This window comes from Hyperolius riggenbachi, chromosome 4 (assembly GCF_040937935.1).
Source record: "Hyperolius riggenbachi isolate aHypRig1 chromosome 4, aHypRig1.pri, whole genome shotgun sequence".
Classification (NCBI taxonomy): Eukaryota; Metazoa; Chordata; class Amphibia; order Anura; family Hyperoliidae; genus Hyperolius; species Hyperolius riggenbachi.
Genome location: NC_090649.1, coordinates 299,032,651 through 299,060,246, shown reverse-complemented (window position 1 = coordinate 299,060,246; position 27,596 = coordinate 299,032,651). Strand labels below are relative to the sequence as shown.

At 42.2% G+C, this 27,596-nt stretch overlaps 1 protein-coding gene across 3 annotated transcripts in view; it reads left to right on the top strand.

Annotated features, from left to right (window-relative positions):
- ARHGAP18 (Rho GTPase activating protein 18) overlaps nucleotides 1–27,596 on the top strand; it is a 248,214-nt gene that overhangs the window by 191,921 nt on the left and 28,697 nt on the right. For all 3 annotated transcript variants that reach the window (XM_068231538.1, XM_068231539.1, XM_068231540.1), the window contains 7 exons: nucleotides 1,122–1,287; nucleotides 4,231–4,322; nucleotides 5,343–5,420; nucleotides 7,332–7,491; nucleotides 9,804–9,886; nucleotides 13,066–13,272; nucleotides 21,790–21,933. In XM_068231538.1, coding sequence (XP_068087639.1) covers nucleotides 1,122–1,287; nucleotides 4,231–4,322; nucleotides 5,343–5,420; nucleotides 7,332–7,491; nucleotides 9,804–9,886; nucleotides 13,066–13,272; nucleotides 21,790–21,933 — 930 coding nt within the window. The remainder of the gene's footprint in view (nucleotides 1–1,121; nucleotides 1,288–4,230; nucleotides 4,323–5,342; nucleotides 5,421–7,331; nucleotides 7,492–9,803; nucleotides 9,887–13,065; nucleotides 13,273–21,789; nucleotides 21,934–27,596) is intronic.

Sequence of the window (27,596 nt, the reverse complement as noted above, 5' to 3'; positions counted from 1 at the left end):
AAATCCGGCCCTGGTAGTATCTATCGCTTTAAGTTTATTTCACAATCTAAAATCGAGGGACAATATCACTGTCATGCTTCTTTTACACTGCAAATCCGATTTGCGATTCCAATTTTCAATTTTCAATGAATGCTTCAACACAAGAAGATAAACACAGAGAAAATGTAGCATGCAGGCCTTTTTTTAATCGAATCACAAATCGGAATCGACTGTAGCCCTCACTTGGGATTCTTCTTCCTTTCTTCGGTACCATATAAGTTTGGCTGTAGTATATCTAAACTTGGTAGTTCTGTTGGTTTTCCTGTTTGATTTTGCCCGTTCACACTGCACCTGTTTCCAGCCGCGTTTTGGAAACGCGCGCAGGTGGCCGACACGCAGGACATCAGACATTGCATAGAGTGCAATGTCTGATGTTCACACTGCATGCATTCCGGACCTGTGCGGTCCGGGAACGCATGCTGCACGCAGATTTTACAAAAAAGCGCGGCTGTCCCATTCACTTTTCAGTGATGGGATCAGCCACGCAACGCATACGAACGCGGATGGCGTGCGTTCGTACACGTTGCGGTCCGCATGCGTGGCCGTCCGCATTTTGCAGTCTGAACGGGCCCTAAATTGTTTTCTCTAGTTGCCTTGGTAAGCAAAAACTGTTTACACTGTGAACCAATGCAGTACTTTTTTTTTCTTCAGAAAAATCCTTTGTTTGCTGTGTTTATTTGGCTGTTAGCAATATTGTATGATTAATTAACAGATACTAGCAGTGAAGGGTAACCTTTCTATATATTTGAAAATAACCATCATCTGATTGGAATGTCTGTAAGGGCTGGTTCCCACTGCAAGAGCTTCTCTAAGCCCTTGTGATTTTAAAAGCTCCTTCTAATGTAATGCTATGTGTGTGTTCTCACCTGAGCAGTGTGATTTTATAAATCCCCCATTGCATTAGCAAGAGCTTTTCAAATCACTAGCTGTTAAAAAGCTCTTGCAGTAAGAACCAGCCCTTACTGTTTCCAAGGTGTTTTTTTTTATGGCCAAGCCACAGATTAGCTGATAGTCTGTGCTGTGATTTCTATGAATGTTATTGATGTTTCACCAAGAATAAAAAGATCTCCTATGTCCCTTAGAATTACAGACTTCCGCAAGACAAAACTGGCACTACTAAGATCGGTGACTTGGCGCCGCAGGATATGAGAAAGGTGACCTCTCTAGCCCTGATTGAGCTGACTGCACTCTATGATGTCTTGGGTACAGAGCTTAAACTTCAGCGAGCCGCCAAGCCAAAGTTAATAGGTAGGTTGTTATAAAACTTATATAAAGACTGATTTATTGTATATTGACACACTTCCATATTGATGTTTACTAAGGAAAATAGGCATTTTTAATTCAGTTACATGAATTGTATAATTATCCACATGTGGTATGTAATCACTCCGCAGTATTAATAGAGACCGAGCGCATGGCCTCTCTGTGCCAGACAGGAGAGGCGAGGGCAGTCACACAAGAACTGGAGGAACATCGGATCTTATGAAAACAATTTCTAATACTTAGACTATTCAACTATAGCCTGGCTACCTTTTTAAAGCAGCACTCTGATTCCTATGCCTGGGGACTGATGGGGATATTTTTTTTGCATTCTGCCTTAAATGACAACTATCCTGAAAAATTACATACATATACATGTACATGTTTCCTAGAGTATAATTAAAGTGGACCCAAATTAAAAATACAGAGTAACCAAGCAGCTCAGGGTGACCTAAACTACTAGGAATGTATAGGGGGATAAAAGGGACCAAAAAGCCCTCCTACTAAAAAAGCAAAGCTTGGTGTAATTGCCTTCTTAAAACAGAAGGAAATTTGTAATAATTCAGTTATAAAAGAACATTTGTGGTTACCCACAATGCACTACCACTAAATATGCAAATTTTCCCTTTTCGCCCTTGTTAAGCCAAGCAAGCATCCAGAACCGCTGGTGTATAGCAAGCTTATAGCTTTAAGTTTTACACAGCCATATCAAACCCACATGTAGACAGCCTGTTTCAGACTTTTGGTCCTCACCAGTACATGGCAGGGATTGATGAAGCTGTATGAAATAGGGCTTGGACGAGTACATCAGAGTAACCAAGCAGCTCAGGGTGACCTAAACTGCTAGGAATGTATAGAGGGATAAAAGGGACCAAAAAGCCCTCCTACTAAAAAAGCAAAGCTTGGTGTAATTGCCTTCTTAAAACAGAAGGAAATTTGCAATAATTCAGTTATAAAAGAACATTTGTGGTTACCCACAATGCACTACCACTAAATATGCAAATTAAAAATACAAGATTTCAGATATAAACTCTATTTTCTAAATTGTAATAATAAATGGCAGCCTTTTTTCAGCTGCATGATGACAAATATAAAATATTTTACATTTATTGGAGGAATCCCTCCCTTCCTTTCATATTGCCGGGACAGAATCCGGCACACTGGTGGAGTAGGTGGTGTCCGGCAAAGGAGGAATTGCTAATGGCTGCCACCTGTATAACCCTAGTTATGAAAAGAGAAGGGTGAAAAGCATGCACTGAGTGGTGCAACTAAATATTTTGAATAAGAAAAAGTTTGGTTTGGGTCCGCTTTAACTATAAATTGCATTTTTCCAATGTTGCTGTCATGTAGAGTAGGTAGTGAATATCTGACAGCTCTTTGGATTAGTCCATCACCTCAATAGGATTTCTCTGTTATTTTTTCCCTTACAAAAGCACTTATTGTACGGCTGTTGCTCAGTCCAACTGCCAGAATAGAGTGCAAACAAGTAGGCAGGCAGGCTGATATCTTTGTATAGCTCCTTACTAGGAAGTGCTTTTGTAAAGAAGGTAACATCCCATGAAAATGTGGGCACTAGGGATAGATGAAATATGCAGAGTCTGTTAGAACAGTGGGAACAAGGGGGAGTTTTTTTTCCAAAAGACATTGTAGTTTTTGTGAAAATCGATTTTAAAATTACGATAAAATTTGTTTTTTAATGCGGTTAAATGGCAGATAATGTATCAACCTATTAGTAGTGTACATTTAAATAAATCACAAAAAAGAGCAATTTCAAGCCAGGGTTTCCGGGTGGTCATTACGCAGTGCGTTGTTTAATCCTTCCTTTTTTATACTGTTTTCCGTTGGGGGTCACTTTAATGTAAAATTACACTCACCAAAGCATTTGTGAATCTCTAATACGGTTTGCAGCAACGTTTTAGCAAGCTTAGTGTTATTAAATAGTACCTTTCAGTTCCACTTTGCAACTAGTTATAAATTTCCACCAGTGACTGTTAGCCCAAGTTGCATTACTTTTCTAATCTGGAATCTGTGTTGCACTATTATGTACATTTCTCTTCCGGCAGGTGTAACAGATTGTAGCTGAGCAATACAATTCAAAGTCAAAAGTCGGCCAAAGTGGGAACTGGTCAGGCATTTGTCAAAATGGCTAATTTAGTTGTAACATCACCAGCCAAAGCACAACATTCGCTGGCCAGTGTGCAAAATGGCTTTTCTTTAATTTCACTATTTGCCTGGCGTTGTCACCTTTTTTTGGACATGACAGAATCTGGAGTGGTGGGAAGGTTAGGGTTAGGCAGAAAAGAGAGAGAGTTTAGTGCTAGGCACAGGAGAGGGGAGGTTAGTGTTAAGGTGACCACTAACGATCCAGTTTCTAGCGGAAAATCGTTTGAGCAATCAGAAATTCTGATCGGAAGTGAAATCGGTCCCTACACCATCAACGACCCAATCTTTTTGGTTCGACGAAAATCCAATCGGACGACTGATTTTATAATCGTATGTAATTGATTGTGCCCATCAACGGAGATTATTTACAACCAATCCGATCAGAATTTTTGATCACTCTAACGATTTTTCGCTAGAAATTGGACTGCTAGTGGCCACCTTTAGGCAGTGCAGGTTGCACATTCGGAAAACACTTTTGTCACCTCACCAGCCAAGGTACAATGTATTCACTTACATCTGGCCTTAGCCATTTCCCACATTGGCAGGCCAGTTTGGGAATTGGCCATATTTCTTGCTTTGGCTATAACTTATGTAAAGAAATAAATTTGACATAATAAGTTAAGTTTGACATTCTGTACAGCTGAACTGAAGGTATTGCTTATTTTTCACAGGTGAAATATCACTTTAAGTTGATTGTTTCCTGTTTTATTATCATTTATTTGATGTTTCTGTTTTATTGAAAATGGCAAAAAAATTTGTCTCGCATAGAGTCTGCAGTTTTCCGTGTACCTCTACCAGTTTTGCTAGAACAAGATCAGAAGAAAATTCCAGGCACAAAAGTCCCTCATATCCTTCAACATGTAGGTATTTTTCTTATTGAATGTGTTTTGTACAAAATGTACCTATAGAGCTTATAATTAGAATCCTTTGATGCTAATGTGTGTAAATATTCTGGAAAAAGATCTGCAATGTTCACCAAACAAGAGGACCTCTAGAGTAGCAGTGAGTGCAGTGATTGGCCCCATAGGCTGAAGCTGCGCTCGGGGAGCTGAGAGACTGAGGAGGACCCAGGAAGACAGAGGAGGACACAGGGACAGCTAAGGATAGGGGAAACACCAGGAGCACACAAGGACACCAGGGGGGCAGGGAGAGACGCCAGGAGGACGCGGGGACAGAGGAGGACACTGGGCAAAAGGACACTAAAGGTAGAAGGGGGACACTGACACACTGGAGGTACAGGGAGGTACAAGGGGGAGACATAACTGGAGGAGAAGGCCCACAAGATGTCCCTGCACCATGGATACACCAGGCTTAGTGTGTGTGTATATGTGTATTTATGTATGTGTGTGTGTATATATATATATATATATATGTATGTATGTGTATATATATATATATATATATATATATATATATATATATATATATATATATATATATATATATATATATATATATATTATAATACAATTTTCTTCCTGGTTTTAGTCCTCTAAACTTGGGTGTGTCTTATGGTCAGGAGGGTCTTCTAGTCTGAAAGATATGGTATTTAGAGCTAAACTCATTGCTGTGTATTTTATACAACTTTAAACCTGGGCTTGAGCTGCTGTGTCTGGCTAGTGTACTGGTTAAACGTTCTGCCTCTGACACAGGAGACAAGGAATCAAATGTTCTCTCATCTTTTCCTGGTTAGTAAAACTGCATCTTAGTCAGCGATTAGACCTTGGGCAAGGCTCCCTAACATTGCTAGTGCCTAGTGGCTGCAGCTCGCGTGCGTTGTGTCCACCAGGAGAAAGGCACAATATAAATGTTCTTTGTCTTGTCTTGTCTTATATTTGCTTGCCATTGTAATAATGATTGTGGTTTTGGCTTGTATTTAGCTGATTGGTGTCATAGAGCAGAGAGGACTGAATACAGAAGGGGTTTTGAGAATTCCTGGCGTTTCTTCAAGGATTAAGGTAGTAAAGATCACTTTGCCTTTTACAATTTATCATGTATGTGCCTGTGAAGATAATGTAAAATGTTATCAAAGGTAAAACTGCTTTTTCTTTGATGCTGGAGATGAAATCTGTTGATACCCAACCTTCCTCTTCACTGTCACACACACACACGTACACACACACGTACACACACACGTACACACACATACACGTACACATGTGTTTCCCTACAGAAGACCATCCAAGCAACAGATCCAAAGTAGCCACTACACCACACTCCAACTGGGTACCTGCACTATGGAATATTTAGGGGAACTGCCTTCTTGTACAAATGACCACTCTCTCGCCAATATACTGCCTGAAAAACTCTGCCCTCTGTCTGAAGGTGACTTCAGTGGTGTGTAAGAAAGAGTCTAGGAACCAAAAGTACACTGATTGCAAAGGGAAAGTATACCCATTTCCCTGCATACTCATGTGATTGCCCTGAAGTTCCAATATTATAACTCTTACTCCAGAACTGAACATTTATTAATATCCACAAACCTGGTCCCCAAAGTTTCTGCGACACACCATTCGATCATGCCTCAGTTGTTCTAAATATAAATATTACTCCTCACACCCAAACCTTGCGTGCGTTTTGCCACCTAGTGTCTTCCTGAGCTCGCTGTGAGTAGCTTCAGCGCTCCTCAGCTACTCATGTGCATTGAGTCCCACAGGAGAAAAGCCTTGTATGAATGTTAACATTTCATTTCAGTATTCCTCCTCCAGCCCTTCTAGTTCATTAAACTCAATAATACCCAATATTAAAAAGGACAAATTCTAAAAGTAATCCAGATAAGGGAATAGGTGCAAAGGGGAGGACAGAATCCCTGTTTCATGGACCAAGTGTGCTTGCCACTGCAGTACAGCTTGCATCCTGTTCCCGTGGCTGCAGCGATGAGTTTATTAATTTTACCTTTTTTATTGCATCTATTTTAATTTTAAAAAACTACATTTTTAGTTAGTAACCCTTAATAGTAAAACAGGCAGCACTAATCTACCCCTTTTATCTTTTTCCGTCTGTTGCATACCTGCTGATCTCTTTATTAAAGAGGGCTTCCAGATTCCGCCATTAGTTGTCCCCTCAAACACACCATACTATTTATAGAACCTCCTCCGGGGCACTGCTGAAGGAGGAAGAGACCCTTACCTGTAATGTCAGGTTTTTGCTTTCCTCAGAGCTATGGAACATGCTGACTGGTATTGCTCATGGGTTGGTGCACCAAATACCTTGCGAAATACCAGCTTACATTGGGGCAGCAAGAAGTTAAGGGCCCAAATGCAATATCTGAGTTTTCTCCTAGGGGATATTTTCAAAATTGTCAGTAAAGTGCTTTTTACACCACCAGCAAGCAAAAATAAAGTTTCACCTACTTTTTGGTACTTAGTCAAAATAATGTTTTGTACTTTTCACCAACTTTTTGGTACTTTTTCCATTGTGGAGTTCTGAAAAGTTATTTTAAATCAAAGATGAAAAATTTTCTCCTAGGAGAAAACTCATGAGAAAATGTTATTTGCCAAGGATTGTAGGTCATGCTGTTGTGTTATGTTTTGTTTTTCCCTTTCTAAGCAATGCAGCGAAACACTATGCATATGAAAGTGTGAAAACACTGTTTTTGCTATTCATTTCACTACAGGTTCTACCAGCAATCTCTGTTTAGTAAATTAGACTATTTATGTTCTGTCAGATTATTACTGGTAATCTATCAGAATTTTTTTTTAATCTACAAAATAATATAATGGGGTTATTTTGAGAATCCCATATCAATGCATTGCATGTTTATGGTGTGCTTAGCGAGTACGAGTTGTTTTGTAGCTTGTTTCAGTACATTTAATTAGTGCTTTGGCACTTGGACTATATTTCTGATCAGCCTTCCCATTGATTCACAGGCTCTGTGCCAAGAACTAGAAGCCAGTTTCTATGAAGGAACGTTTAACTGGGATACAGTGAAACAACACGATGCAGCCAGTCTACTGAAGTATTTCATCCGTGAGCTCCCCCAGCCATTGCTCACTGTGGAGTACATGAAAGCTTTTCATTCTGTGCAGTGTAAGATACTGTCTAATTCAATATTCTGCTTTAATATATAGCACAGTCACCCCACAGGAGGCAAATTTAGTTTCTGTTTGAGAACATTTTGCATGAAATTGGTTTGGTGCCAAGCATGAGAAAGTAAGGACGCATTTTTAAAAGGACATTTTGGTGAGAATAATGAGGCCATTGACTAGTGGGCTTTGGGTCTGTCATTGTTTCCTCTTCCTCTTCATGACATTGTGACACACATTACATCATTAACAGATTAGCTGACTACAAAGAAATATATAGCTGTATTATGAACAGTAGCTTTTTTGTTTTCTATACTTTTACTTAGACCAATAAAGGATTTATATATGCAGTTGTACTTTTTATTATGCTTAGTGAATATTAAGTAAGTAGGATAATTATAGATAGAAATTTAATTAATTCATCATTAGTTAGTGTTAAGCCATACAGTATAGGAGTTGTGTTTTCTCTAATTATGTTGAAAACTACAATTTTAAATATTTTGAGGTTTTCTATATGATTTTAAGCAGGGAAACTTTTTAAGTCACCAACAAATGTGAGAAATTTACTTAGATCCTCCCCTGCTGTATTGACGGACAATTTTAAACCAAAAATGTTAAGCAAACCTGAACTGTAAATGAACCGTTGAAATGCAATGACATACTTGATGAGATCTGCACAAGTCCTGAATATGCTAGTGAATTTCCCTTGCCAGCTTTTCAGCTGTAATAATTAGTTATCACACATGAATCACTTCACACCTATACCTGGAGGGAAGAAAAAGAGAGTGAACATACTGCTTTGGTATCCACTAATGGTTGTTATTGGTGTAGGTAGTGGCTGAGATGAGTAAGCACGCCTAATTTGTGTTGGTAGCCAGGGGGCCACTCCTCTCAGCAAATGCTGAGTTAAAGAGGAACTCCAGTGAAAATGTCATACAAAAGTGCTTCATTTTTACAATAATTATGCATAAATGATTTAGTCAGTGTTTTCCCATTGTAAAATCTTTCCTCTCCCTGATTTACATTCTGACATTTATCACATGGTAACATTTTTACTGCTGGCAGGTGATGTCAGTGGAAGGAGATGCTGCTTTGTTTTTGTGGCAGTTGGACGCAGCTGTAAACAGCTGTTATTTCCCACAGTATAGTGAGGTTCAAAGACAGGAAACTGTCAGGACCATGGTCCTAACATCACACTGTGGGAGGGGTTTCACCACAATATCAGCCATACAGAGCCCCCTGATGATCCGTTCCGTTTGTGAAAAGGTAAAGATTTCTCATGGGAAAAGGGTATCAGCTACTGATTGGGATGAAGTTCAATTCTTGGTCACGGTTTCTCTTTAAATGCAATGTGGAGACAGCAGAGTGTTCTACATTACCTGGTTCCAGCAGTATGACGGGTCATCCTCACTCCTCTCCTGTGGTAGCCAGGCACTTTGTAGCCAATCATCATGTAGTTCAGAATGTTACAACAAACCCACATGGTGTTTGACAGCACAGAGCTACACAAAAGAGGGGAGTGAAGAAGACCTGTCCTGGCACCGAATGCAGGTAATGTAAAAGTTCTGTCATGCCATTCTGCATTTGATTTGCTTGTAGTTATGCCTCTGACTGACATCACCAAATCTCTCAGTGAATCTCTACACATTGTTCAGACCTGTGACTTGGACCTGTGCTGGCAGCAAGTTATAGATCTTCTGTACAACCTGATATAAAATCTGATTATTACAATTGAAATCTACTGTTTAAATTGTGCAACATTTGAATTGTGTACTTGTTTGTAAAACAGAGCAATCGCGTTCACTTTGAAATTCATTTATTAATTACTATGTAAAAAGGTTCCTTCCGCTTTTAAACAATGTTAAGGGCAATACAAACAACATAATCATTGGAAAGATTTTCAGCAGAAAACTCCCTTCAAACACAAAGATGATGTAAACAGAGAACCTTCTCTACAGTTTACGGTAATTGATAGATCGAAAGTCTATTTGGCCTGGCCCTCTTCCACGTCTGCTCCTCTCCACCACCATATGGACTCACTGACTTGTCTGCTGTATTTAGCTCTACATTGTTGCATAATTTTTTTTGTGTACCATTTTGGTGAACATAATAATGTTAATGTGTAACATTATTTAATGAGTTTTTAGGTCTTCCCTTGCTATTGTACAGCGCTGCATAATATGTTAGCACTTTATAAATTAAGTTTAATAATAATGGTGCTTAAATCCTGAACTAACATGGTTAGGCATTGCATCACCATACTGCTTTTTGGAAATATGATGCTGTAAGTAATATTTTATTTTTTTATCGTTTTAGACCTCCCAACAAAAAAGCACAGACTTCAAGCACTAAATCTATTGATCATTTTGCTGCCTGACATTCACCGTGACACACTAAAGGTTGGTTGTTTTTCACTTAAAACCCGGCTAAAACCATGATTTAGTCAAGTCTAATTCTCAAAGCAATCAGGTTGATCAATATGGATTATAAGTAATATGTTTGACCTCTTTAAATTGAATAACATTTTGTGGTTCTCTGCTTTCCTACAGCTGTGCAGGGCCGAGCCTGGGCGGGTGCAAGGCACCCAGGCGCCTGCCTCTGAGAGGCGCCGCCCGGCCGCCGCTCTCCCCCTGTGACCGCCGCTCTCTCTCTCCCTCTAGAGCCGGCGCCGCGTCAGGCCTCGATCAGGCGGCGACCAATAGTGCGGGCGCTAGGACCTAGCACGCCGCACTGATATGCGGAAGTGACATCACTTCCGCATATAGAGCGTGTGCGTCCGGCGCCCTCTTACTGGTCGGGTCGCCCGCTGATCGAGGTCTGACGCTGCTGCAAGGTGAGGGGGAAGCGGCGGCGGCTAGAGGAGGAGAAGGAGGGAGGGTGTCACTAACTAAAGGGGGTCCCTGTCACTCACTACATCTACTGGGCACATATACCCCCTGGCTACATCTACTGGGCACATATACCCCCTGGCTACATCTACTGGGCACATATACCCCCTGGCTACATCTACTGGGCACATATACCCCCTGGCTACATCTACTGGGCACATATACCCCCTGGCTACATCTACTGGGCACATATACCCCCTGGCTACATCTACTGGGCACATATACCCCCTGGCTACATCTACTGGGCACATATACCCCCTGGCTACATCTACTGGGCACATATACCCCCTGGCTACATCTACTGGGCACATATACCCCCTGGCTACATCTACTGGGCACATATACCCCCTGGCTACATATACTGGGCACATATACCCCCTGGCTACATATACTGGGCACATATACCCCCTGGCTACATATACTGGGGACACTGGCTGTTTGTCATTATGTGCATTTACTGGTGAAAAGCGGTCTCTTGTTATGTGCATTTACTGGGGAAAAGCTGTCTCATTATGTGCATTTACTGATGAAAGATTGTCTGTCATTACGTGCATTTACTGGTGAAACGCTGTCTCTTATGTGCATTTAGTGGGGAAATGTTGTCAGTAAAAATCTTTTGTCAGTAAATTTTTAGGTATTTGTCAGTAAAAAGTAACGTGAAAGGTTGGCAACACTGTCAGGCTGTGCGGCGCAACGGGAAAGATACAGGCAGCCCACCTCACGCTTGGGCTTGGCGGGGGGAGGAGCCGACGACAGCGAGCAAGAGTAGGGTGGCCGCAGGCAGCCATAAATACGCAGTGTGTGACTGCGTTGCACTTGCAGAGCCTCTCAGCCTGAGTCAGTCCAGAGACTAGCAGACTTGCAGGCAGCCAAAGCCAGCCAAGAGCAAGCCAATGGAAGAGGGGTAGGAATGGGGTATCGCATGCATGCGTAAAGAGGTGGATGGTGTGGGTGTGATTAGGCAGGACATGGGTGTGGTTATGTGGTTGGGCGTGGTTAATTTAACCACTCCCATAGGCGCCAGAGAAAATCTTGCACCCAGGTGCCAGGCACCCCAGGCTCACCCCTGCAGCTGTGCATCTATCCATACAGGCTTAAAGGTGCCCGTACACACATCTATTCCCCCCCCCCCCTTCCCCATGCGTCAAAATGATTGATCCTGCTCCGATCAAAATATGATCAGAGGGCTTCATTGATTTAAGTGTGAAATCTATTGAAACTTGTTTGAACTGCAGTGCTGCACTGCTGTTCAATGCAGTGCAACTCTATGGCCCATCAATTAACCGCTGCTCCAGTCCTTCCCCTAATTTACTAAAGTGGACCTGAGCGCCTGCACATGACAGAAGGAAAACTTAGAGAGATCCACGATGTATTTATTTAGAGAGTTTAACCGGTCTAATTCCTCCTCATCTGTGACTAATCAAACTAATCAAACCTGTGATTTGATCTCTCTGATGTGTCAACACAGGGATCTGAGCACCTAATTGGGAAACACAGGATGTTAGCCCTGTGCCTGCTTCCATGAAAGCAGGAAATGGACACCTGTGGAGATGTTTTTATTTAAAGATTATGCTGTTGCTTATCTTTTAGAGCAGAGAGAAAGTTCTGAGTTCAGGTACACTTTAAATGTTCTGTCTTGTTCAATCGATACTTCCTATGAATAGATTCCCAGCAAATTTTTATTAGTGATCGAATCCTCAAGGATTACAACCAGAAAATTGATGCATTTATGGCCTGTTTGATACCTTTTCTGTCTATCTGGTTTTCACTTAGCAGACTGAGGTCCTACAACTGCTCAGCCCTAACTTCCTATAAATAAAAGTTCTGCCTCCTCATGTAGAGATTCTTCTATAATGCAGAAATGCTAAGAACTGTAGCCTTGTATGTATTGTCCCCTTCTTTGGATGTCACATGGTCACACCTGATTGACTCATCCACAATTTGAACCCAGACAGGGCGAGGAAAAGTGCTGCATTATATTGGCAAGCATATTTTTCCCACAAAATAGCTATGCTTTTTCTCCTATACACTGGTTATTTTCATGTGTTATCATTGTTGTTTAAATAGTCCCTATTTAATTAGGGCTTAGATTCGTTTTAAAGTGGATCCAAGATAAAAAAAAAACTAACTATAACGAAGTAACTTGTCTATATATCTTCTCTAAAGTTTAGATCATTTACACAGCAAATCTAGCTGCAAACAGCTTCAACAGTTTGATTATTTATTCCTGTGATACAATGAAAGCGTCCATGTTCTGTTTGTCACATTACACACAGGCAAGCTGATCTGTATCTCCAGCCCTCAGCCTGTGAAAACTTCACTCCCCTTTCCTCCTCCCTCCTACCCTCTGTCTCTGAAATCTCTGGCTAGTAACCTCCTCCTCCTGCCCAGACTGAGCTCCCATAAGCCCTTGCTATGTGAGTCTGAACTGTGGACGAGGCTTGTTTAGTTTATAGGGAATTAGAGTATTAAAACAAAACAAAAAAAAGTATTTGGCTTGAGGAATGTAGCAATGTGTGCCCTCTCGCAAATGTGGAATATTTCATTAGTTAATGAATGAACTTCAAAGCAGACAGTAGCATTGTTAACAATAGATCCATTCTCTATAACGCTGTAACTGAAAGCACATGGATGAACTTGATCCTGTTGTACAGAACGTAAAGTATCTTTTGTGTTCTTTGTCTTTTCAGGCTCTGCTTGAATTCCTTCAGAGGGTCGTGGACCACAGAGAGCAAAACAAAATGACTCTGAAGAACGTTGCCATGATAATGGCCCCCAATCTCTTCACTGCCCATACCTCCACATTAAAAAGTATGGATCAGGATGCTGTTACCAGTGCTGCCCGAACAGCTTCTGTCATGCTTTTCATGATCAAATATCAAAAACTCCTCTGGACAGTAAGTCAGCAGTGTTAGAGAAATGTGCATATGAGTTTTATAAAAGTCTAAAAAAACTGTTAGTGTAAAAACAGTATTTAAAGCCCAGAGGCGGATCTGGAGGCGTGCACATAGGGCAGCTGCTATAGTCACTCACCTCCCAGGGGGCGCATAAATGAGAAAATCCCCCCCTCCTCCCAGCCAGGTCTGACAACCTCCTGGCTCCTTCCCATGACGATAATCTAGCTGGCAGCCAGCACCGTACAGCAGTAGGAAACTCTCGTCCCATTCACCTCTCTGCTGCTCAGCTCACATCTCCCTCCTGATTGGCTGCATGGAGCCCTGCTGCTGCCGCTGGGGCTGATGGGGGATGGAGCATAGAGGAGAACAAGAGTCTGCGTGCGTAGCTGCAGCCAAGTCTAGTGACGGTGAGCGAGTGTCTTTTTACTGCAGTAGAGACAGGAGATGGTAGGCGATGTGTGTGAAAGTTACCGGAGCAGAGAGAGGCAGCTTCCGACAATAAAGATAAGATGATTACTGCTGAATACTTCCTGTCTTCTCTCTGCTCCCAGCATGTGCTCTCCCTTCTCTGCCCCCTCTCCTGTACTGTGCATCATGGTCGTGGTGTGATGTTCCTGCCAAACTGGATAGCCCTTGTGAGATTTTTCACTTTCCACACAGTCTGTTCCTCCATCTCTTTATCTCCCACCCTTCCTTTTCTTTTTTTCCCCTCTCTTGTGTCCTCCCCCTTCCTTTCCCACACTTCTTACTGTCCTTCATTTCCCCATCTCACTCTCCATTCTCCCTGCTTGTCTCCCCCCCCCCATCTATTGTACATCCCTTAAAAGGTACTATTAAGCAGGGATGGTCTTTTGAGTAGCTACCTGGATTCGAAATCTAAATTATACAGCGGTGACCGTGGGAGATGGGGATTAACTTACCAATTATTCTGTGGGATCATATGCATTCCATTCACATCACACGCAATGTGTGTGAAACATTTAATACAATAATACAATACAATAACATTTGTAAAGCGCTTTTCTCCCATAGGACTCAAAGCCCATAGCTGTGTCTCAGATTAATACAGGGTTTCAGGCTGGGTTGTGTTACAGAGGAGATAGTCAGATGTTCATGAATGCCAGACTGAAAATGTAGGTTTTCAGTTTAGACTTAAATGCTTCCAGGGATGGGGCTGTCCTGATTGGGTGTGGCAGGGAGTTCCAAAGTGTAGGGGCAGCATGACAAAAGGCTCTGTCTCCAAAGGTTTTGAGGTGGACTCTGGGGGTGACCAAGGTGTTACGTCCTTTTGATCTAAGATTGTGGGGGGTGTGATGCAGCTGCAACAAGTCCTTCAGGTATCCAGGGCCCAGATTGTGCAAGGATTTGAATGCAAGGATTTCATGTCACTACCGCACTTCCTTCTTCTAGCTTGAAGGAGAAAGCGTGATACTGGCGTGGAACGCGTCACACGTTGCGTGTGACGCAACTGGAATGCATAGGATCCCACAGACTTATGGGTAAGTTAACACCCATCTCCCAGGGTCACCGCTGTATAATTTACATTTTGAATCCGAGTAGCTACATCTTTTCCAACACTTTACAGAGCACCTAATCATGTCACTGACTGTCCTCAGAGGAGCTCACAATCTAATCCTACCATAGTCATAGTCTAATCTCCTACCATATTATTATTATTATTTATTTATAAAGCACTGACATCTTCTGCAGCACATTTCAGAGAACATAGTCATGTCACTGACTGTCCTCAGAGAGGCTCACACTCTAATCCTACCATAGTCCTTGTCTAATGTCCTCCCATATTATTATTATGTATTTATATTGCACTGACATCTTCTGCAGCACATTACAGAGTACATAGTCATGTCACTGACTGTCCTCAGAGGAGCTCACACTCTAATCCTACCATAGTCATAGTCTAATGGCCTACCATATTATTATTATTATGTATTTATATAGCACTGACATCTCCTGCAGCACTTTACAGAGAACATAGTCAGGTCACTGACTGTCCCCAGAGGAGCTCACAATCTGATATCTGCCATGGTCATAGTCTAATGTCCTACCATATTATTATGTATTTATATAGCACTGACATCTTCTGCAGTACTTTACAGACTATATAGTCATGTCACTGACTGAGGAGTATTTTTCAAATGTGGAGTGCACATATATGACTACCTTATACTAATATCTAGAAGCACGTGTCTACCTAATTCAGTTGTCTGGGGAACATATCTACTCAAATTATGTATAATGGGGGCACTTTGCTACTTAATTATCTTGGCGCTCCTAGCTATTTCATTTCTTTATCTTGAGGCACCTGGCTGCTTTTATTATGGGGGAATAAGCTTGGGGGCAGGGATGGGGGGGGGCGCAATTGTAGTGTTTGCCATAGGCACTATTTTACCCAGATACGCCACTGTTAAAGCCCCACTAAATTAAATAACTGGCAGGACTTGCCACCTGCTGCTGTGCAAAGTTCAGCAGCTTTTGACTAATTTACTGCCCTGTGTCTTTTAGGCAAACATCTGTCAAATGCCACTCTTGCTAAAATGTGCTATAAAAGTGTAGCAGGGTAACTTGTTTTTTTTAATTTATTTTTTGTTTTGTTTTTGTTTGTTTGGTTGCTTTTTTGTGTGTGTGTTTTACAATTTAAGGATATTAGAAAATATATTTCCATTTAATTTTTTCAGCAGCTTTTGACTAATGTATTACCCTGTGGCTTTTAAAGAGTAACTGTCAGGCTGCAGAAGCTAATTTAAACCTCTATTCTCCTGTGTTAAACAGTTTAGACGGAAGCCAAAAAGGCAATAGTGAAGATAAAAATCTCTTTCATTTGATGTGTGCTTATCAGCAAAGCTGTTAGACCCAAGCTCTTAAGAGGACGCAAGCCGCAAACCATACTGCAAAGCATTCTGGGGCCCTCCCCTCGGCTGCTAATGAGAAGTTACAGGGTCAAGTAACAATAGCATGTAACTCAGTCCAGCACACAGCACTGATAAATCTCCTGGCAGAGTACACTGCAGGAGTCCGCTATTGTTCCTAGCCACATGGCTAATTAATATTCACTGCAAACTAGTGTTATTCAGTAGGAGCTTTTCTGTGATCAGGAAGCAGGGAGGACATGACAACACATTTGGCTTCATAGGAGACAGACAAACATGGAGCCTGCCATGAGCTGTCAGGAGCATCATTCTCTGCATATACTATATAAAAATTCTGTGAAATCCAAACGTGGACAGTGAAATGCATATGTAATGTAAGTACAGCCTATATTTAGCTACTGATATATGTGTTTATTTTCTCTGAGACCTTATACCTAACCGCTCCTTTTTAAGGCAAACCTCTGTCAAATGCCACTGCTAAAATGTGCTATCAAAGTGTAGCACATAATTTTTTTTTATGTGTTTTTTTTGTTTTTTTTTCTGCATGTGTGTTTTACAATTTAAGGATATTAGAAAATAAAATATATTTACATTTAATTTTTTTCAGACAGTTGTCAGTTGACAAAACGCCCCATAAACTGCACATATTATCTAGCTTGAAATCTGTACTCTGTTTCAGTACATATAGCGCATTCCTTTTTCCTGTATGAGCAATCAGCTTCACAATGCATATTATTATTGATCTATAAAGCGCCAACATATTCCGTGGTGCTGTACAAAGTAGGAATTAGACATAGGATACATAATAATGCATAAAGTTTAGTTTAGATGCTTTCCATACATGCACTGGGAGCAACATGGACACTTCCAACCTGTCAGATTGTACTAATAACATGATAGTGGTAGAGATTATTATTATTGCTGCATCTTTTCCATAGTTAATCTCTTCAACCTGTGTTTATGTCTGGGAGCTGCCATTTTGCTGTTGATGTAAACTCTAGACTATAGATTTAGTGTGAACATGAGAAGCAATGCTTCCTGCACACCCTGTCTTCAGTATGGTACATCAGAGGGAGGGGAGCAGTGCCAGAGACAAAGCCACAGAGGGGAAGAGGGACCATGGGAACGCCATTACCTGTATTCAAGGGGGGGAGAGAGAGAAGGGAGCAAACTATAGCCAGGAACACCACCGTATTGACTTGCGGTAGTACGGGTTTTGTTAAAATGTGTTTATTTGCTCATCTCCTGGCTTAGAACATTTATTTTAGTTTAAAAATATAAATTACAGTCCCTGCCTAATCGCTGATCTCCACTGTTTTGGGGGGATAAGCTCCACAAGACATCTCTGCACCATGGACACACCAGGTTGATTATATATTTTTTCCCCTAGTTTTTGTCCTCTCAACGTAGGTGTGTCTTCTGGTCAGGTGCATCCTATGGTGCGAAAAAAAAATATGGTAGTGCTTGTAAAACAGTCATTCAACATAGTTGCTCTCCTCTGACCTCTAGCATCAACAAGGCATTTTCGCCCACAGGACTGCCACATACTGGATGTTTTTCCCTTTTCACACCATTCTTTGTAAACCCTAGAAATGGTTGTGTCCCAGTAACTAAACAGATTGTGAAATACTCAGACCGGCCCATCTGGCACCAACAACCATGCCACGCTCAAAATTGCTTAAAGGGAACCTTAACTGAGAGGGATATGGATGTTTCCTTTTAAACAATACCAGTTACCTGGCAGTCCTGCTAATCTCTTTGGCTGCAATACTGTCTGGATCACAGACCTGAAACAAGCATGCAGCTAATCCAGTCTGACTTCAGTCAGAGCACCTGATCTGCTTGCTTGTCGAGGGCCTGTGGCTGAAAGCATTAGAGACACGGGATCAGAAGGAGAGTCCGGCAACTGGTATTATTTTATAAGGAACAATCCATATCCTTCTCAGTTTAAGGTTCCCTTTAAAGCTAATGGGGACCGGGTTTAGAAAAAAGTCAGATACTCCCCTGAGAGGGAAGCTCTGGGTCCCATAGAGCAGTCCCTCTCCTCTCCCGGTCCCCGCTCTTCCGCTGGCTCCCCCATAGCGGTATTCGACCGTTTCGGTCAAATACCGCTGGCTCCCAGCCGAAGGGAGGCTTCGGAGTTGCTTCGGGAGCCCGAGTGCTTTCGAAGACGGGTCGCTCTATACTGCACATGCGCGCGCGCCCTCTGACGCATGTGCGCCGCCTGTCTTCGGGAGGACTCTGGTCCCGAAGACTTCCGAAGTCCCCTCGGCGTGGGACGAGAACGGAGGAGCCAGCGCAGCACCGGGGCCACCGGGAGAGGAGAGGGATGGCTCATTAGGACCAAGCCTTCCCTCTCCTTAAAGAGAACCTAAACTGAGAGGGATATGGATGTTTCCTTGTAAACAATACCAGTTGCCTGGCAGTCCTGCTGATCTCTTTGGCTGCAGTAGTAAGTGGGTAACACACCTGAAACAAGCATTCAGCTAACCCAGTCTGACTTCAGTCAGAGCACCTGATCTGCATGCTGGTTGAGGGGCTGTGGCTAAGAGTATTAGAGACACAGGATCAGCAGGAGAGTCAGGCAACTGGTATTATCTCAAAAGGAAAAATCCATATCTTTCTCAGTTTAGGTTCCCTTTAAGTGAGTATCTGTTTTTTTTTTTTTTTTTTAGATCCCGGGTTACATTAGCTTTAAATCACCTTTCTTTCCCATTCTGACATTCAGTTTGGAGTTCAGTAGATTGTCTTGACCAGGTCCACACCCCTAAATGCATTGAAGCAACTGCCATGTGATTGGTTGATTAGATAATTGCATTAATGAGAAATTGAACAGGTGTTCCTAATAATCCTTTAGCTGAGTGTACATGTGTGCTTCCACTTGGTAATCCCCATCTGATCAGTTACCATTTGGAACAATCGATTGCCCAAAAGATCATCCACAGTTCTGCCTGTGTGCATTAACAATAATTTTAAATGGTTATTTACTTTAGTCTTTTTGGACCATGATGTCTCACGTATTTAGGCTATAGACTACCCAAAAGAAAACAAATCAATTTCCAATGTATTACTACTACTGCTACTGCTGCTGCTGCTGCTGCTGCTGCTACTGCTACTACTACTACTACTACTACTACCCACCTACCACCTACTACCATTTTGGCATATCAGCCATTTGGATAAGAGGTGAAATATCTTCTGGAATGAAAAATCCACTTGAAACATACTTATTTCCCTTGCTTCTTTACATGATACTTCATGTGAAGGAGATGATTTACTAAAGAACAAGTATAAGTGGAATGTTGGGAAACCAACCTTTGTTCTCACGCATTGAAGAGTATTATCGTCTGTGAACTTGACTAGATGTTAAATGTGCACTTATTTTCACTGCACTTCAACGTTAAATGTTGCCTCCACTGATAGCCATAGAAGTGTTTTCCTAGACAATCTTTTTATAGGGAAGTTAATTATGACGTTAAAGCTGAATTACAGACAGACTGCAATTTCAACAGAATATAAGCTGTGTATTTAGCAGAGGTTTTTTTTTCTGTAGCAAGTACTGTGATTCCAATAGGCCAAAAACTCAACAGCCAATCAAATGCGCTTTTTTTCTGTCTACAGCCAGGGAATACTCCTTTCCTGCATGTTAATTGTATTATGCAGTTTGTGTCAAAAATCGGTCTTATTAATATCTATGCTCTCCCTTCTGCTGCAATGGATTATTTAGGCAAGGCTTTGGTAAAATACTCCTAATAGTGGGAGGTGATATTGTTATTCAGATTATGAATTCCAAATTAGACCACACTTCTTCTAAGTCTAGTAACATTAGACATGGCTTCCCAAAGCTTAAGTGGCTTTAATGAAAATGCTCACCTTTACAGATGACTGGATAGCGGGTTCATCCTAAAAATAAATGTTTTTACCTTTTTTTTTCTCACCCCTACATGTTCTCATCAAGAAATGACTCTAAGCCCTTAGTCAGACAGACTGCTGAACTATGCGATTGTCGGGTAGTTCAGCATCGCGTGTGCTGCCCATAAGCATCTTTCAGGTGCAACAAAAATGCGGCCAAATAGCAGCATGTTTTACCCCACTCATGTTGGCATTTGGTGGATTCACCACCTTCAGCCTCCTGTGGGATGCCTAATAGCACATAGTGTGGTCCAACCATAACCTGGTTACTTTATCCCTGGTAACATGACTAAACACCAAAAGTAGACTTTAATGATGGAGACTTCAAACTTTCAGGGCCAGTGCACACCAAAAACATCTAGCAGATCCGCAAAACGCTAGAGGTTTTTGTAGCAGATTTTCAGAGCGATTCTAGGCATATTTAGATGTTTAAACACGCCTAGCATTTTTTGGAGCGTTTCTGTGTAGCAGATTTCATATTTTGTTACAGTAAAGCTGTTACTGAACAGTTACTGTAACCAAAACGCCTGGAAAACCGCTCTAATCTAGTGTTTTTCAGAGCGGTTTGAGCTTTTCCTATACTTAACATCGAGGCAGAAACACCTCTGCAAACCGCAAAAATGCTGCAGGAGCCACGTTTGCAGTTTGCTAAAAACCTCAAACCGCTGGTGTGCACCATCCCATTGAGATACATTAGATAAGCGTTTTCACAGGAGGCAGCGGTATTGAAAAACGCTACCAAAAACGCTTGGTGGGCACCAGCCCTCACTCAGCAAATAAATCTACAGTGAGTAGTCAACTCACCAAAACACAGTTGGAAATAAAAACAAAAAATGACACAAAAACACAATTGAAGAACTCAGTAAAATTTTGGTCCTAAAATGCCTCCCAAATAACTAAACAAACGTGGTGTCGAATATAGTAGTTGAAAGAACAGTTGGATCCTGTTTTCATGGGAGAAGTCTTGAGTTGTTGACAGCAGCTAGGCCAAAGCTGCACATGCTAGGGTGATCTCGGTTGACTGCCAGACGGTGTCTTCTCTGCTAAGAATCTAGCATGTGTGCTTCCAACACATATGCATCACCATGGTATCCAGAGTGTGGATCATCTCAGCTGAGTTCATTGTTCCCCCCCCCCCCCCCCACCCCTCCATGGCTACAGAACAAGTTTCAAGGCTAAAGCACTATATGGCACATGGTCTTGAACACCACTCCTCATATAGGCTACAATCGGTACACTGTATGCATTCCACACACTGGAAACAGAAAGCCAGTGGAAGGGGAACCACCAATCAAAGGCCAGTAGGCGGAGCAATGAGGTTGCTATGCTCTAATGCAAAAAGAATGTCACTAAGTGTGCTACCTTGCCTATAGGACAAGCCAGCAACATAGAGCAAGGCAATGCACCTTACTATGTACTAGTCTGTTTGCTTTTGCAAGCCACGTCACTGCCCAACCATCTCCAACTTCTTAGTGTAGGCGAGCACTCCTATTAGCGATTGATTTGGAATGTGATGGTCTGTTGCAAATGAATCACTCTCGTGCCCCAGAGCTTTGCTATTTATGCTATTTATGACTGTGACCTCTGAACTGGTTGGCTGTTGTCAAATGTGAATACTATGCGTGTGTTTGCTTAAAATTATATACAGTATTGTTTCCTAAGACGTGTATTTTATTAGTTTATGGATTACATTTTATGGATTTTTTTTCTTACACAGATTCCAAAGTTTCTTGTTGCTCAAGTAAGAAAACAAAACATTGCCAATCAAAAGAAAAACTCTAGGGAAAAAGCTGTGAAAAAACTTCTGAAAAGAATGGCCTATGACCTGAAGTCAGAAAAGCCAGAGAAAAGCCTTGGTGATGTAAGTATGGTAAGGGACCATTTCACTGCTAGGTACACTGTATGCTTTGGGCCCTGCTCCAATGAGCCTGTGGGGTCTACATCTATCCCCTGCCCACATTGTTGGTATTACATGACGCTGCTATGCTTACTGTGTATAACATAACAAGATTCATAATAAAACTACCCTTGCTCTGTTCTACATATAAACAAACCACTTCCTGTAAGTTTTGGTTTGGCCTTTGCTGCATTACATGATACAGAGCAAATGCGGAGCAAGGACATGCTGTCTAAGCAGGGGGCAGCCATCTTTTGAATGTTTGCTTTGTGGTGCACTGTACTGGATTTTTCATTGTAAAGGTGCCGATTAAGGGTACAATATTTTCCTCAGATGTGATCATTCGATCAGCTTTGCAGGAACATAAGTACCGGTAATCAGAAGGGTAATATCAATCCCATAAACGGGTCAAGAAGGGCATTTTCTCTCTTCAGATATGACCAACCTTCCCATTGATAAAATTCTATATTCAAATATAGAATATATATTTTTTTCCTCCACATACTCCTTGGTTTTCTGTACTATTCAATTGTAAAAAGCACAATCAGAAAATGTGAGTAGGGCACTGTATGGTTGCTTACACAATTTACGTATTTCCTGCAGCTGTTCTAGAGAAATTCACTTTAGAAAGTAAGTCATATGCCCCAGATATTTGTGTACAAAGTATAGAACTGCCATGTGAAGGATAGATTCTTACTGTTAACAGAGCCATCACCTGGTGTCACACACCTGCTCGCTCAATGATTGAATAGGGGGAGAAGATTGTACATTTTATATACTCCAGGACATTTTTCATTTTCTTTTTTTTTTTTTTCTTTTTTTTTTTTTTTTTTTATAGCAAGAAGTCAAGAATTTTTGAATCTGGATGATACCATTTATTAGTTAAAGGGAAGGTTCAGGGAGGGTGGGTAAAAAATAGAAATCAATTTCCACTTACCTGGGGCTTCCTCCAGCCCGTGGCAGGCAGGAGGTGCCCTCGCCGCTGCTCCGCAGGCTCCCGGTGGTCTCCGGTGGCCGACCTGGCCAGGCCGGCTGCCAGGTCGGGCTCTTCTGCGCTCCAAGGCCCGGAACTTCTGCGTCCCACGCCGGCGCTCTGACGTCATCGGACGTCCTCCGGGCTCTACTGCGCAGGCGCAGAACTACTGCGCCTGCGCAGTAGAGCCCAGAGGACGTCCGATGACGTCAGCGCGCCGGCGTGGGACGCAGAAGTTCCGGGCCTTGGAGCGCAGAAGAGCCCGACCTGGCAGCCGGCCTGGCCAGGTCGGGTCGGCCACCGGAGACCACCGGGAGCCTGCGGAGCGGCTGCGAGGGCACCTCCTGCCTGCCACGGGCTGGAGGAAGCCCCAGGTAAGTGGAAATTGATTTTTATTTTTTACCCACCCTCCCTGAACCTTCCCTTTAAAGAGAATCTGTATTGTTAAAATCACACAAAAGTAAACATACCAGTGTGTTAGGGGACATCTCCTATTACCCTCTGTCACAATTTCGCCGCTCCCCGCCGCATTAAAGGTAGTCAAAAACCGTTTTAAAAAGTTTGTTTATAAACAAACAAAATGACCACCAAAACAGGAAGTAGATTGATGTACAATATGTCCACACATAGAAAATACATCCATACACAAGCAGGCTGTATACAGCTTTCCTTTTGAATCTCAAAAGATCATTTATGTGTTTACCTTCTGTTCCCTGCTTCTCTCATGCACTGAACATTACAGGCTTCCTGCAGACAGCTCTGCCTGTGCCTGTGTTTGTAATTCCTCAGTATGTGTCAGCCAGCTACTTTCACAGCCTAACAGAGGAGGATTTTTATCCAGCTCTCTTCTATCACTGATAAGATAGCCGAGAAGCTGCTGGCTTATGTAAATAAAACACACACTGGAGTGTGCATAGAGGAACAGACCAGCAGGAAGAGTTGGCAGCCTTCCAGACACAGGCCGACAAGTCTGACAGGGGAAAGATACATTGATTTATTACAAAGACCGTGATAGTACAAAGTGCTGCAGTGAGCCAGAACAGATTAGAATAGGTTTAGGAACTTGTAGGATGGTAGAAAAAACTTTGTAATTTTTGTTACAGAGTCACTTTAAATACAGTGGCTTGCAAAAGTATTCGGCCCCCTTGAAGTTTTCCACATTTTGTCACATTACTGCCACAAACCTGAATCAATTTTATTGGAATTCCACGTGAAAGACCAATACAAAGTAGTGCACACGTGAGAAGTGGAATGAAAATCATGCATGATTCCAAACATTTTTTTTACAAATAACTGCAAAGTGGGGTGTGCGTAATTATTCAGCCCCAATTATTCAGTCAATACTTTATAGAACCACCTTTTCCTGCAATTACAGATGCCAGTCTTTTACAATATATCTCTACCAGCTTTGCACATCTAGGGACTGAAATCCTTGCCCATTCTTCTTTGCAAAACAGCTTTAGCTCAGTCAGATTAGCTAGACCGCGTTTGTGAACAGCAGTTTTCAGATCTTGCCACAGATTCTCGATTGGATTTAGATCTGGACTTTGACTGGACCATTCTAACACATGAATATGTTTTGTTTTAAACCATTCCATTGTTGCCCTGGCTTTATGTTTAGGGTCGTTGTCCTGCTGGAAGGTGAACCTCCGCCCCAGTCTCAAGTCTTTTGCAGACTCCAAGAGGTTTTCTTCCAAGATTGCCCTGTATTTGGCTCCATCCATCTTCCCATCAACTCTGACCAACTTCCCTGTCCCTGCTGAAGAGAAGCACCCCCAGAGCATGAAGCTGCCACCACCATATTTGACAGTGGTGATGGTGTGTTCAGAGTGATGTGCAGTGTTAGTTTTCCGCCACACATAGCGTTTTGCATTTTGGCCAAAAAGTTCCATTTTGGTCTCATCTGACCAGAGCACCTTCTTCCACATGTTTGCTGTGTCCCCCACATGGCTTGTATCAAACTGCAAACGGGACTTCTTGTGCTTTTCTGTTAATAATGGCTTTCTTCTTGCTACTCTTCCATAAAGGCCAACTTTGTGCAGTGCACGACTAATAGTTGTCCTATGGACAGATTCCCCCACCTGTGCTGTAGATCTCTGCAGTTCGTCCAGAGTCACCATGGGCCTCTTGACTGCATTTCTGATCAGTGCTCTCCTTGTTTGGCCTGTGAGTTTAGGTGGACGGCCTTGTCTTGGTAGGTTTACAGTTATGCCATACTCCTTCCATTTCTGAATGATCGCTTGAACAGTGCTCCGTGGGATGTTCAAGGCTTTGGAAATATTTTTGTAGCCTAAGCCTGCTTTTAAATTTCTCAATACCGTTATCCTTGACCTGTCTGGTGTGTTCTTTGGACTTCATGGTGTTGTTGCTCCCAATATTCTCTTAAACAACCTCTGAGGCCATCACAGAGCAGCTGTATTTGTACTGACAATAGATTACACACAGGTGCACTCTATTTAGTCATTGGCACTCATCCAATTTCTATGGGCAACTGACTGCACTCAGACCAAAGGGGGCTGAATAATTACGCACACCCACTTTGCAGTTATTGATTTGTAAAAAATGTTTGGAATCATATATGATTTTTGTTCCACTTCTCACGTGTACACCACTTTGCATTGGTCTATCACGTGGAATTCCAATAACATTGATTCATGTTTGTGGCAGTAATATGACAAATTGTGGAAAACTTCAAGGGGGCCGAATACTTTTGCAAGCCACTGTAAATGGTATAATCCAAATTCAAAACTTGATTTTTCTGATAACTAACATAGTACAATACTCTACTGCCACTACTTTTTGAGTTCCTTATGAGGCTTTTATGATCCTCTACCTTTAATACTTTCTCATCTGCTGCCCTAAAATGAGTATGTAGATCAGTTTTTTTGACACCAGTGCTCTATGTTAACCCTGGTATACTGAGGCCAAAAGACCAGCATGACAGGTAGGTAAGTGTAATTTTCTAATAGGGGAATATGGAAGTTGCCATTTTCATTATCTGACTTAAAGTGATCTGAATGTTAGCATTTCTACTTTGCTCTAAAAGATTCCTTACAGCTTTAAAGGATACTGCAGCCGAAAGGCTGCAGAGAGATAAAACCTGCATTGTATAGGTAAAGAAAAGGACATACTCACGGCTCCCCTCGCTCCCTGCTGTCGGGTCCCGCTCGTCAGCCACAGCTCCCGGTACTGGCCGACTCTCCTGACCCCTGACCCGGACATACTGCGCCGCACATGCGCAGTATGTCCTGTAATCTTCGCTTCTGGCGTCGCATCATGACGCCAGAAGTAAGGACACTCCCCTGCCTCCTGCGTGTGCGCTCCAGGACTCCACTATAAAGCTAGCATAGTGGAGCCGCTGGAGTGCACACGCAGGAGGCGGGGGAGTGTCCGTACTTCTGGCGTCATGATGCGACGCCAGAAGCGAAGATTACAGGACATACTGCGCATGTGCGGCGCAGTATGTCCGGGTCAGGGGTCAGGAGAGTTGGCCAGTACCGGGAGCTGTGGCTGACGAGCGGGACCCGACGGCAGGGAGCGAGGGGAGCGGTGAGTGTGTCCTTTTCTTTACCTACACATTGCAGGTTTTATCTCTCAGCAGCCTTTCGGCTGCAGTATCCTTTAAAGCTACTATCCTAGAAGCAAATTGTAGCAGGACGTAATTGAAATAGTTAAACGGAACACTTTGTCCTGCTATGCAAAGGCTATTCTGCTTCAAATTCACATCCAGACTGAAGTTAACCGTATCTTTGTTTACATTCCAATGTTGTTACATTGTGTATAAACACAATATAACTGAAAACGAGCTCTCTGAAGCTCTCTCTGCAGTGACAGGACCGATATTGGAGCTGCGGGAAGACTGAGGATGGTGGCGTGGGAGCGATCCATGTGCATGGGGCTGGAGGAAGCCTCAGGTATGTATAAAACTTTTGCTTCATACCAGCTCTGATTTCCTTTAAAGAGGAACTGTCGCGAAAATCTTAAAATTTAAAACACGTAAGTACATTTCTCCCAGAGTAAAATGAGCCATAAATTACTTTTCTCCTATGTTGCTGTCACTTACAGTAAGTACAGATTTTGGACTAACCCATCTTCTCATAGGGGGGTTCACAGGGTTTTCTTTATTTTTAAAAGCACTTCGTGAATGGCAGTTGCTCCGGCCAACTGCCAAAATAGTGTGTAGCGAGCAGGAAAGATGGCCAGCATCTTTGAATAAATCTTTTTCAGAGAATGTCTTTATAAACAATAAAAGCCATGCTGAGAATCCCCTATGGAGTGATGGACTAGTCCAAAATCTGTCGGTAATGTCAGAATTCTACTACTTACTGTAAGAATCAGAATCAATTTATTTTCGCCAAGTAAGTTTGCACCTACAAGGAATTTGTCTTGGCAGTTGCTTAACAAACACAAACAAAAACAATACAAGGACAGACAGTGTGAATATTACAAGTTAAGGACATTATAAGTATAGTGGCAGTAAGCAATGTGAGAATTGTTCATGTTTAGTTCTGTGCTGATTACTTTCAGTCCTAGCAGCTCTAACGTGGTTCAGCATTAAGTATGGCTACCGCTTGAGGAAAAAAACTGTTCCTGTGTCTAGAGGTTTTGGTAGCGATTGACCGGAATCTTACTCCGGAAGGCATGCGCTGGAAGA